We start from the raw sequence: 12,826 nt of genomic DNA, 5'->3' as shown, positions 1-12,826 counted from the left end.
GTTTATTAACCCATCACGGCTTAAACTGATGTCTGGATATGGCCTAAGTGTGAAATATTTGGAGTTTTCCAAATAAAGAAAACTCTCTGCCAGTTTGCAGCTATTGATTTTGCTCTAGGTTATCATTTTTAATTATGCCTGTTTTGTATTACAGATATTAAACTTATCAGGCATACAAACATGGAAGAGACTATCAAAGGCTTATTGATGTTTCCCCTTGTTAACTGGAGGTTGGTATATGTATAATTAACCCATGATTTACAGGGACACATGCCTTGTGCATGCAAGCCACTTTCAGTTTTCAGAAACAACCAACAAACATTCCATTCGTCAATTGTTAGCATGATGTCTGAACCTGGACATTTTGGATTGTTCATGTGTAAACAACCCAAACTTAAATGAATGCTGCCAAGACATATGAACAGCCTTTATGTGTGTGGGGAGCTGTGACATCCCCAAGAAAACTTCAGCATAGGAGGCAGACAAGAGAAAGGCCAGATCTACACCAAGCAAGATATTGCACTATGAAAGCGGTATGAAAGCAGTATATAAGAGGCAGGAGCCACACTGCTGCTTTATAGCAGCATTGAAGTGCACTGACAACTGTTGGGGCCCATTGATACATACCATATACCGCTTTCATAGTGCTATATCCTGCTTGGTGTAGCTCCTGCCTCTTATAAACTGCTTTCATACCACTTTCATAGTGCCATATCCTGCTTGGTGTAGATCTGGCCCTGGTCTCCAAATGGTGATTTTCACCTATTGTGAGTGTAGAAAATTTACCTTGGACAGTTCTAATCCACCTGAAGATTTTGTTCTTATTTATGCAGATGCAGTACAGCTGTTTTGCTAGTTGCCTTCTTATTGCCCCAAACATATGGAGTGAATGTGTCAAGACCCAACATTTTGCTGATCATGGCAGATGATCTTGGGTATAGTGATTTGGGATGCTTTGGTAATGATACCATGAGGTAAGTGTAACCGTAAAAATAAGCCAGGTCTATTCCCTTGGTTTCTCAAAAGAGAAGCCAAGGGAACCATTACGTTCAAGAAATAGCCAAAGACTTGTAATGGGAGTAGAGTGGGAAAACTGAATTGAAACTGAGGGCACTTGGAAGGCAAGTAAGTTGTCATAGTAAACATCCCATTGCAATGTAGGAAATCAAAGAAGCCACTGAAATCATAATTACTGTAACTACATATGACAGCTCAGTGGCTGGGGGCATTTCATACATGGTTTAAATTGGGATTGTAAAGCGAACAAAAATTTCTATTCAACATTTAAAAAATAATAATTACAAATGCCTGAAGGAAACACAAAAAAGCCACCTCAAAAAGCAAAACCATCAGAGCATACCAGAAGGCCTGGAAACAGCAGAGAGAACAAACGACATTGTCAGAGGACAGTCAAACAATTCTCCAAGGAAAGTAACAATTTGCAAATTTAAAGCTACACAGATAAATAATAACAAGTTGGTTAAGTTATCTAGTGGCATCTTTTCAGAATGACCTGAGAAGTAACTGTCTGAAAGGAATGCCACGTATTGTTCACGTGGCTATGGCTTCTTTTGGTAAACCTATTCAACTTTGCCACCTAGTGGCAGCAACAAGCCTGTATTTCGTATCAGCTAAAAAACTGACCTTATCAGCCAGACAACATTACCTATATTTTTAAGGAAATTAAGTTTTCATCTAATGTCACGCCATGTATTTATTTTAAATTACAGAATATTATCTAATTGATTCATTGGCTTTGGAATTGTTAATGTCGATTAATCATAAGTATTCTCTTAGTTTGACTAACATATGTTAGTAAATTATCTTTGTAACTTCTATACCTCCAGGTTTGACCAGCTGCAAAAAGAAGGTTACACTTTGCTTTGGCTGTTTTCACACTACTAGTTTAGTTTGGAACTGCGATCTACTTTCAGTTATTTTTTTGGAGAACCTAGACTAGGACATTACCAGCCAGTTGCATTGCAGTATTTGCTGTTGTCTTCCCATGCTTTTCCACATGCGATTTGTGTTGTTCAAAACATTTTAAAATCCTAGTTGCAGTTCCAGTTTCTCCAGTGTAGACTGGCAATACACTATTGAGCCTTTAGAGAGCCAGTGTGATGTAGTTGCTAGAATTCTAGTCCCCACTTGGCCATTGAAGCTCACTGGGTGACTTTGGGCCAGTCACAGACTCTCAGCCCAGCTTACCTCATAGGGGGGGGATCCGCACGTTGTACCCAGAGCGCTTCTATGCAACCCCAGTGCACCCCGAAAACGATCGTCTAACTTGCCTGTAAAAGAAACGAGGAAGACGCGTCCTTGACGGCGACGGCACCGCCGGCGCCATCCAACTCCCTCCTCGCCGGCCAGTGAAGAGAGCTCGACGGAGGGGGCACGACTCCGCTGCCGGCTCCGGCGCCCCTTTCGGAGGGGAAGGTGCCGGCTCCGGGAGACAGGAAGAAGGAATAGGAAAGGGAGAGGCGAGCGGTGTGTTGGTGTGTGGGTCTCCACCTTGAGAGACGCATCTCTTTTCTAACCTGAGCCGCTGCCGTCATTCCTTCCCCCTCAGCCTTTGGTGGGGGCAGCGGCGGCGGCGGTGGGGTGGGGTGGGGAAGAGAACTGGCAGCTTTTGGTCCTTTGAGGAAGGGAAACAAGCGGGAAATCAGCCGCTCTTCTGTGCCCTCTTCGCTCTCTCGCCAGCGCACGCTTTCCTTTTTCTTTCCTTTCCTCTCCACCCCGCCTTCTTTCGCCAAGCTCTCCTCGCCGGCTAGGACGCCTCTTTCTCGTTTCTTTTACTGCAAGTTAGACAATCGTTTTCGGGGTGCACTGGGGTCGCATAGAAGCGCTCTGGGTACGACGTGCGGATCCCCCCAGGGTTGTTGTGAGTAAAATGGAGTGGACGATTATGTATGCCACCTTGGGTTCCTTGGAGGAAAAAAAGGTGGGATATAAAAGTAATAAATAAATAGTTGCATCCTCCTTGCACTTTCTGCCCCCTTTATTGTGTGGCATCAGCATTACTGATGAGTATCCTCATAATAAGTAGTGATTTTACTATAAAAGAAAGAAAATAAAAGAAGAGGAAATCAATATCTAAAGTGGTCCCCACAGGAATTGAGTAACTATAACGAAATTTAAAGGCTACTTCTCAGGATTTCTGCTATCACACTGAATGGGAAGCAATGGAACAGGTGGAAACTACTAATTAACCATAATGGGGCTTTTCTTGAATGGAACATTTCTGATTAAGCATTGTGGAAGCATCTTGGCCATGAGTGAACTAATGGGTTGTATCACACTATGTTATATACTATGCAGATCCACCACTTCTAATACTGCTTCCGGGCCTAATCAGGGAGCAGCCTTTATTTGTTGTTGCTGAAACCAAAGGTTTCCTGCAAATATGTCTGAAGATACTACTTAATCATACTAAGGTATCATTTTGTTTCTCCATCTTACTTCTTAGGACTCCCAATATTGACCAGCTGGCAAAGGAAGGCGTGAAGCTTACTCAGCACATTGCTGCAGCCTCACTTTGCACCCCCAGCAGAACAGCTTTTCTGACTGGCAGATACCCAATCAGATCAGGTGGGCACCCCCTTGAGGGGCTGATAGATGTACATGTACAGGAAGGGAGATGGGGCCCACCAGCAGTGATGCACAGAGGCCAAGCCTCACCCATAAGCAGCTCTGATGCAGACCCTGGAAGTAGCACACCTATGGACACACGCCCCTTCAATGCCACATTTTTGCTGGCATGTTTCTGCATAACAGGTTTTAATATGGTAAAGCCACCATGCCTCCTGGTTAGCCCTCAAGCAGTGCAGGGGCTCCCATAGACCCTGTGCAGCCTGGCAGTCCCAACAGTCAGGCTGGGATCATGCTAAGGGAGCACTGCCGCAACCTCTCACTAAACAGCTACTGACGGAGGGAGGTGTGGAGGTCCGTTTATATTCCAGAGGTTGGGAGGCAGGGGCCTAGCCACAAGGGGAACTGTGAGGGCATGGCCCTCTCAGGATATTCACACAACATTCCCTGAATGTTCAGCCTTCATTCCCCAAATGCTCGATAAAGAGTAACCCTGATCCTGCCTGTTATTGTTCTGACCAATGAGTGTGAAGGCACTAGGCAGAATTATGCAAGACTGAACGCAGGTTTTTTTTGGCATGGAGGAAAATGATGCTGGCATTTCCAGTCAGGGCTGTGTTGTGTTTTCGGTGCTGTAAAACTCAAATTTAAATATTATTAATATTTAATAAAATGAAGTAACAGTAAACACACAAAACCACAGTTGAGCAGAAAGGAAATTTCTAGATACTTTGGATTTCTGCTCCCATGAGCCTCTGCCAGCTTAACCAATGGTCAAGAATGCTGGGAAATGGAGGTCCAAATATCAGGAGATCTATTTTTTGTCCACCCTGCACTAAACTGCATACATTTCCATTCTGAGTGCTCTGCATTGAAATATTCCCTGCCTCTTAGATCCCCTTCCTGCAACATTTCTGTTGTGAAGTGATTGTGTGGGCTGAGCCTACAGGGCCCTAGTAAGCCCTCTAGCAAGCAAAAAGGTCTGATACCATTATCAGTTCATGCCTGCATTGGTTGCAACGTTTACTGTGAGATGGTCTCATCACACCTCTGTATATCACCTGACAAAATCCTGAAAACAGATGTAGTCTCCTCTCCTCCCCACCCCGCCCCATAAGCATGGGTAAAAGTAGGCTAATATAGAAATGCGGCTAATTCGTTTTTGTATTTTAGGCATGGCAGCCACAAATATCTTGCGAGTCGTCACACGGGCTGGTGGCTCCGGAGGGCTACCTAGAAATGAAACAACATTTGCAAAGTTATTACAGCAGCAAGGCTATACCACTGGTCTAATAGGTACAATATGTAATGTGTTTTCTTGATTGGGTTTGGATGATTGCTGGACAAAAAGAAGTTACAGTGGCTGCTTTTCCCAGCACATGCTGCTCCCATACCCACCAATTCCCTAATTACTGAGTTCAATAACACATATTCCCAGGCAACTGTGCCTAGAGTTGCAGTCCAAAAATGTCATTAAAAATGACCTAACCTTTATTTAACAAAGCGAAATCCTAAAAGCTGTTTTTTCAACATTGGGTACTAATTTTTACTACACTTGAGCCAAACCCACTGGAAAAACTGCCATATAGGTTAAAAACCTGAATCTTAAAAATCACAAAAAGTAGCAGAAGCTTAATAAAAGCAGCAGCCAAATAGAAGAGGCAGAGTTGACACATGTAGCACTCAATTACAAACTGAAACAGTGACCTAGTTTGCACGACTCACCCGGTTCACTGTGTGTTATTTATTGCACACTCTTGCTGAGGACTCATGGATTTTCGCAGGCCCCTCTCAAGATGTCATCTGCCTCCTGCGTACCTCCTGCCCCTTCTAACCTTCTTCATGCCACAAAAAAGCCCCACCCCATTAAGTCTAACTTATTTTTTAAGATGGAAATTGCCACTATCTCCTGCTGTGTCCAGGAGAAGCAGCGGGATCCAAATGGCCCACTGAATGGGCCACGTACACACTGTTTACTTCCTCTTTCAAAAGAAGAAGTAATGTGGGATACAGGTTTTTTAACCTATATTAGACCATTTTTGCAGCAGATTTGGCTCAAGTGTAGGGAAAAAAATAGGATCAAATGTTGAAAAACCAGCATATAAGATTTCCCTTTGTTAAATAAAGATTAGGTCATATTTAATAACATTTTTGGACTACAACTCTATGCACATTTGTCTGGGAATATTAGTTATTGAACTCAGTGAGACTTACTTCCAAGTAGATCTGCTGTGAGTATACGTCTTGCCTCTGGACCATGTATACTTCCAAACTGGTTATCTGTTTTAGCACATATATTGGATCTGTGTTTTAGAAGAGGAGAACGCCTTCTAGGTTGATGACTGCTTAAGCTATTGATGTTTATCTTTTCAGGCAAATGGCACCAGGGTTTGAACTGTGACTCCCATAATGATCACTGCCACCATCCTTTAAACCATGGCTTTGATTTTTTCTATGGTAACCCTTTTACACTTCTGAATGACTGTGAGACTTGGAAATATTCTGTGTTGACTCCAGGATCTCAAGCTACCGCTTGGTGTTACACTCAGATGGCTGCCATTTTGGTGTTCACTCTTCTCCTGGGAAAGATTACTGGTTTGTTCTCCGTGAATTGGAAAATAATTGCTTTCATTATTTTGTGCAACATCCTATATTTCATCTTCATGTTTGGCCAATATTTGTTTTTAAAATTTTGGAACTGTATGACGTTCAGAGATCATGATATCGTTCAACAACCATTGAAGCTAAAGGATGCTGCTTTCAGGACAGTGAGAGAGGCCATCACATTTATTGAACGGTAACAAATTAAATGATTTATCTTCAGTAATGATGCTTTTTAGATTTGAGAGGTATAGCCTGATTGGAAGCTTCTATCATCTGTGCTTAGGATGGGGCCAAGCCTACCAAGTATAACATCTCAAATTACCACATGACACCAATGTCATAAGGATGCTTTCCAGATACTCAATACAGTTGTATTGATCTAAATGTTTAGAATCTCTGTGCCATGTGGAACTATTTCTACATTTGAGCCAAGCTGTTCATATGACCAGTGGTGTTCATATACACCTGTGGTGAGGAATAATATGAGCTTGAAACGTGACTTTTCCTTTGCCCTTTACTTGTGCCCAAACTAGAATGAAACTAGTTGTGAGGGAACTGGAGTGATGTCTGTGCATGACTTGTAATTGTAAACTATTCACTATTTTGGCCCATTGTCGGGAAGCAGCATATATTAATGCTTGCATAGTGCTTTCAAAGGTGCATAGCACTTCATGAAGTTCTAGATGATTTTGTAGTTGTGTTTAGAATTGAAACATTATGTGTTGTGTGTGTATATATGATGTTGTAGAGGTTTGGATGTCTAGTTTGAATGTATGCCAGGCTCAGATTTCTGCTTGCCTATGAATCCCAGTTGGTTGATTGACACTCCTCTTAATGGGATGAAAACCAGTTGGGGATTTTATTGTGTTATTTTTTTCAGAAACAAACAAGCACCGTTCCTCCTCTTTGTTTCTTTCTTACACGTCCACGAGCCGTGTTACTCTACAGAACTGTTTCGTGGGAAAAGCAGGCATGGTTTATATGGAGACAATGTAGAGGAGATGGACTGGATGGCAGGTAAGCTGCATTTTTAATTATCATATTTATCTAAGGAAGAGAATAATCAATGGGGGGATCATTTCTTTCTGAATTCTCAAACTTCCTCAGTATCTTTCAACAGGATTTAGTTTAGTACGTGATTTGCAATCACTTCGGAATAAAGTTCATAAATCTAAAACTAGAATCAGATGCAAACTATTGGCTCAAGTCAGACGTACACCTAGCAGAATTCAGGAACGGGATGAGCACATGCCTCAGACCAAGAATTTGTCTGCAGTACCACAACCAAGCATGCATTCTCCTTACATTAGCTGATATGAATTTTATAAATACATTTTCTGGTTAATTCTAAATCACGGGTGGGCAACTTTTTGACCTCTATGGGCCATATTAGGCATGGGTAGTGAGGTCAGTGCTACACATGTTTGTAGGTGTGCACACACACACACACACATTGAGCATCTTTAGATTAATGTTTTATAGCACTCTCGTGATTGGCCACTCACGGATCTTCAGGGGTCATTTTGATGATGCAGCAATCCTCCTGCACATCTCCCCTGCCTTCTTTGCTTTAAAGTAAGCCCTGGAAAATCCAGTTCTTCTCAGTTATAATTCTTCTCGGCTATAACAATAATTGGTGCTATTTCCTGCTGTGTGCAGGAGGGGCAATGCTATAAAAACACCCACTAAAAGGGCCATGTGGCCACTGCTTGTTTCCTCTTTCTTTCCCGTGTGATTCTGCCCATCCCTATTGTGGAAGAGAAGCAGGAAGCAAAGCAACAGTAAGGAAACACGATTCCCTCCCATTTGAAAATGTTCAAAGTCTCTTTCTCTTATATATAACACACATACACATACTTGTACACTCCCCATCACAATAAGCAGGGAGAGGGAGATTTAAACCTCTCCTCCTGGTGCTCTGAAAGCCCGTTGCATCCCCACAGACCAATCAGCCAGGGGATGGAGGTGCACCATTTAAATGGAGAAGATGACCTGCTGCATCATCTTCACCTCCCACATTTAAATAGCTATTTGGTGGATTATCAGGACTGCTATTGTGTAAAGGAAGAGGGTATGTGAACTGACTCTCCCCATTCATCTTTTTCCCCAGCATGATTTAGGTCTCAACAGCCCATCAGATAGTGGGGAGTTAGCAGGAGCCTGGTGGCACTGGGGGGAGGAAAGGGCACACAGTGAGAATCATACCCACATGCGCTCATCCCCAGCACAGTTGTGATGGCAGCAGCTGCATGGTAGTTTCTAAGGTCCACAGGTTGCCCATGTGTGCTCTGAATGAACTCTTGGTTTTTTTTAACTCTGTAGGGAAAATCCTTGCTGCTATTGACAAGGAGGGCTTGAGGAACAACACTTTTACTTACTTTGCATCTGACAATGGAGGATATTTGGAGGCGAGACAAGGGAACGTCCGGCTAGGTGGCTGGAATGGTATATACAAAGGTAAAACTAGTATGTGTGCTGCACAACCATCAGGTAGGGAAAAGCAGAACTGATTAAATATTATTCATGTAAGCTATTCTAAAACAAAACTTAAAAATGGCATCACTCAGAAATGTGTATGAAGCTTTATAGTACTTTGAAACCTGTGTGTAAAAAGATAATTGAGAATGTGATGATTAGCGGCTAGGATTCAGCTAGGACAAATGGCTCCTCCACTCATCATGTCTCGCATGAACCCAGACAAACCTCAAATAACCTTAAAACAAGCCATGGAATATTTGAGTGTTATCTGACCCTTGAACAAACCCTGCTGCCTGAGTTCACATGACACAACAAACCACAGAAAGAGGGGCACCTGGCACAACATGAAGCCCTCATGCTAAATTAAGCTATGGTGAGTTGTCACGTCATGCAAACCAGGTCATTATATCTGGAAGGAGAGAGAAGTCTTGTCTAATCACAATTTCCCCTATCCAGAAATGCTCCCATGGAAAACAAAGCTGTGTAAAGAAGCAAGGAATACATTAAGAGGCCACATTGTAAATGCAGATAGCCACCCACATCTAGAATCTTATGCAGAAATCCATTCTTTGAGGGCAATCTGGTGTTTGTGACACACTGTGACTGCTTCTCCATGTCCAAGAATCTGTGCATGCAAAAACAGATCTGCTGTTTCTCTGGCTCAGTTCAGAAAACACGTTAGTCAACGCAGTGTGAAAACTCCACTCAGTGGTTGAGTTTCTAGGAGGTACTACCCCTAGAACATGTTCTAACTCCAGTGTTGTGTGACCAGGGGCTACTGTGGAGTTGAGTAAAATCCATTGTGACATTTGATTGACAGTTCCTCTGCCCTCTCTCCTCCCCCGGTCCTCCTGATGGTATCCCATCAGCCACTGCCGCAAAAAACAATCCCGGTGGCCCTCCTAGAGTGGCACTCACTCCTTTCTTTGCTCTTACCAGGGAACTGTAGCCAGTGGGAAAAATCAACTCAATGCCACACAACACAACAGTTGTGCAGGAATTCTCCTCTGCACAACATGGGATCTAGAGGTGTTTTCTGAATGCTGATCCACACATGGAGACAGGTGGTGAGATTACAATTGTAACTCAAGACTTCATGATTTTTCTCTTCTCTTAACACTTCCATGGCAGGTGGAAAAGGCATGGGAGGCTGGGAAGGAGGAATCCGTGTGCCTGGAATAGTCAGATGGCCAGGAATGGTTGCTGCTAACACTGTTCTTGATGAACCCATCAGTCTAATGGATATTTATCCCACAGTGGCTCACTTGGCTGGGGCATCATTGCCACAAGACAGGTATAGTATAGAGAGCTAAAAGGAGATGGAGATATATTGGACTTCATCCATGGAAAAACCTGGTGGCCGGGAGGAGGTCTGGTGGTGGTGGGCCGCTGGGAAAGCAACTTACCCAGGACTCTCTCAAAGCTATCTGAGAGCATCTCTTCCACTCACCCATTTTAACTTTTCTTGGGCATGGATTTGGCCAGTGCTGGGAGGTGGAACTGCTCCTTTCCATCATCATGGTGCCTGGCATCCCAATCACAGAGTGACTCAGCTGGCTGCATCCCCATTGTTATGTCATATCAGAGATAAGAGCATGGAGTTCTGCACCCCTGTACCACACCATTGTGTAGCATCATTCCTGGGGACATTCTTGGAGTGGTGGTGGTGGTGGGGAACATGGATGCCCCCATTTTGCAAAAAATCTATCTTAGCAGATTTTGCCCTGGACTTCTTGACAGCTTCTTCAACAAACAATTATCAACTTAAGCCACTTTATTTTCCCCTTTATGTTAGAGTTATTGATGGCAGGAACCAGATAGCATTACTGCAGGGAAAAGTGCAGCGCTCTGAACACCAATTCATGTTTCACTACTGTGGATCACACTTACATGCAGCACGTTGGCATCAGAAGGAGAGTGAGTATAATATAACATGGTCTTTTGATAGAAGATTTATATTGTGGCATAAAACACTTAAGTCAAAATCTGAAGTATTTAGTATGTTCAACTTAACACCTGCTTCCTTGCTTCTCTGATCAAAAAATCATTGGTGGACTAAATATGTGGATGCCACGTCTGCACGATGGCAAATCAGACAATTTGGTATTGGGTAGTATCTCAGTTTTCACCTTCGTTTAAAAGTTCTTATGTTTCTTTCTCTTATGTTAGACTAAATTTGGCACATTTGGCATTACTTAGAAGTTTGTAAGCTTCAGACTTTGGAGAGTTTCGCATAGTCTCCTTGAAAGTCTGTGTGTATTCAAGCACAAAGTGTTTGCTCACACAGAAATTTTCAAGGGCCCTTAGAATTTCAACTTAAATAATGAACAATTTTTAAAATACAAAACTAAGGCAAAAGGACAGCATAGGTTAAGAAATAATAAAATCATGAGATAGTAGCAGCAGCAGCAGCATTAGCAACATCAGAATTAAAGATTTAAGCACAATTCTATGCATGTTTAATCAGAAGTAAGTTCCACTGTGTTCAATGGTGCTTATTCTCTAGCAAGTGTGTTTATGATTGTAGTCTAAAAGATTGCAGAAGACCTGGGTAAATAAAAAGGTCTTCACCACGTCTAAAGATCATAAAATTTGGCAAGTGTCTCTATGGAGGGCACTACAGCTAAATAAACAGGGCATCGCAGCTAAAAAGATCCAAGCCATATAGGGTTTAAAGGCCAAAACCAGCACTTTGAATTGCACTGTAGAACAGACTAGAACCAGTGAAGTTGTCTTAAAATTAGCAAGATACATTCCATCTGACAAGTTCCTTTTGAACTGATCCATAGCTTGGCCATATTGATGGGTACCTACATAAAGTAGTCTATAGCGGGTTAGATCCAGACTTAGTCATACTTAGAGTATAACCATTGAAATCAATTGGACATAATTTAGGCATTCTTAAATTAGTCAGGCCTATCTTAAGTCCAAATTATTTAAATGGGATTACTCTAAGTATGACTAATTCTTGATCCAATCCAATATATTATAGACTGCTTTACTTACCAACATTATTTACATAGAGTTAATGAGTTCATTACTTTCTTCCAATACGAGTGGTTTTAAGCAGATGGAATGAATATCTGTCACCAACAGTTTTGTGCATGATGCATCTTGTCTTGCTTCAGGGAGTTGTAATAGAAGACTTTTGCAAGTTTCTTTTGGCAGTACTGCTCTGTGATTCAATGAAATTAACAAATTGATAGTGACAAGCCTATTTCTATTCCTAAAACAGAATGAGATGTATCATATGAAGGGGTAAACATTTTTGCATTAACAGGAGTATGTGCAAAGATTTACATTTCACAAAAGTTTCCAGGTAGTAAGTTATGCTGCTTTGGGTGGTTCATTGGTCTTTGTAGCTGAAGACTCAATGTGTGTATTATGAAATATTCCACTAGAGGGCAAAATTACCCAAGATTTCTATGCACAAACATTTAAAAAACCAGTCCTTCAAAATATCTTCAACAGCCAGAAAGATCAAATTCAAGCTTTTGTGCTCTGTGAATATATATATATATATATATATATATATATATATCCTGTGAAACTCTGTAGAAACTCTTTGCAAATGTGGTCATTTTTATTCATAGCTGTTTGTGCATAAGATTGGTCATCAAAAATGATTTGTGGATCCAGATCCTAAAAATAAAATGTACTAATTGTAGCTTTTGAACGATTCTGTTTTACTTAATTATATACCAACGGTTTTACTTCCATAGAATGCAACTATACAGGTTACTTTCCCCTTTGAGCAAGAAATGGTATGGCCCTGAGGAAGTCATTCAAATCATAATAATTTAGGTTATGGATTCCAGTTTTAGAGTTATAAAACCAATTTGCACCAAACTGCCCACCATGCATTGAACATTCAAAGTTTAGACAAAGGATTATGCATGATAAAGTGAAGGAAGGGTAGATCACTTGTCAAAAATTAGTTTCTGTATTCTAAAGTTCAATCAAACTTACTTCCAAGTAAGCATGGTGACATGAGGTCTAAACTTTATACATACCCCAATTCTCTGAACAGTGGGAAGTTCCAGGGGCAGAGCACTTAGTGAGGTTTAGGTTCTTTTGGAAGAAGGTCATTGGAAGCATCCTGTCACTTATTTACAAATGCACATTGAGCCTAAGTGGAGGCACAGCTTAAACACTC

The 12,826-nt window shown here is 41.7% G+C and overlaps 1 protein-coding gene across 1 annotated transcript in view; it reads left to right on the top strand.

Moving 5' to 3' along the window:
* LOC134398808 (arylsulfatase H-like) overlaps positions 1-12,826 on the top strand; it is a 30,942-nt gene that overhangs the window by 14,609 nt on the left and 3,507 nt on the right. Inside the window, exons 2-10 of the mRNA XM_063126335.1 lie at positions 155-230; positions 834-974; positions 3,467-3,588; positions 4,762-4,884; positions 5,962-6,385; positions 7,073-7,209; positions 8,515-8,649; positions 9,802-9,964; positions 10,466-10,587. Of these exons, the coding sequence (XP_062982405.1) occupies positions 181-230; positions 834-974; positions 3,467-3,588; positions 4,762-4,884; positions 5,962-6,385; positions 7,073-7,209; positions 8,515-8,649; positions 9,802-9,964; positions 10,466-10,587 (1,417 nt within the window). The 5' untranslated portion in view covers positions 155-180. The remainder of the gene's footprint in view (positions 1-154; positions 231-833; positions 975-3,466; positions 3,589-4,761; positions 4,885-5,961; positions 6,386-7,072; positions 7,210-8,514; positions 8,650-9,801; positions 9,965-10,465; positions 10,588-12,826) is intronic.

This window comes from Elgaria multicarinata, chromosome 5, assembly GCF_023053635.1.
Source record: "Elgaria multicarinata webbii isolate HBS135686 ecotype San Diego chromosome 5, rElgMul1.1.pri, whole genome shotgun sequence".
In the NCBI taxonomy this organism is placed as follows: Eukaryota; Metazoa; Chordata; class Lepidosauria; order Squamata; family Anguidae; genus Elgaria; species Elgaria multicarinata.
Note: the sequence above shows the minus strand (reverse complement) of the source record. Positions and strands in the feature narration are given on the sequence as shown.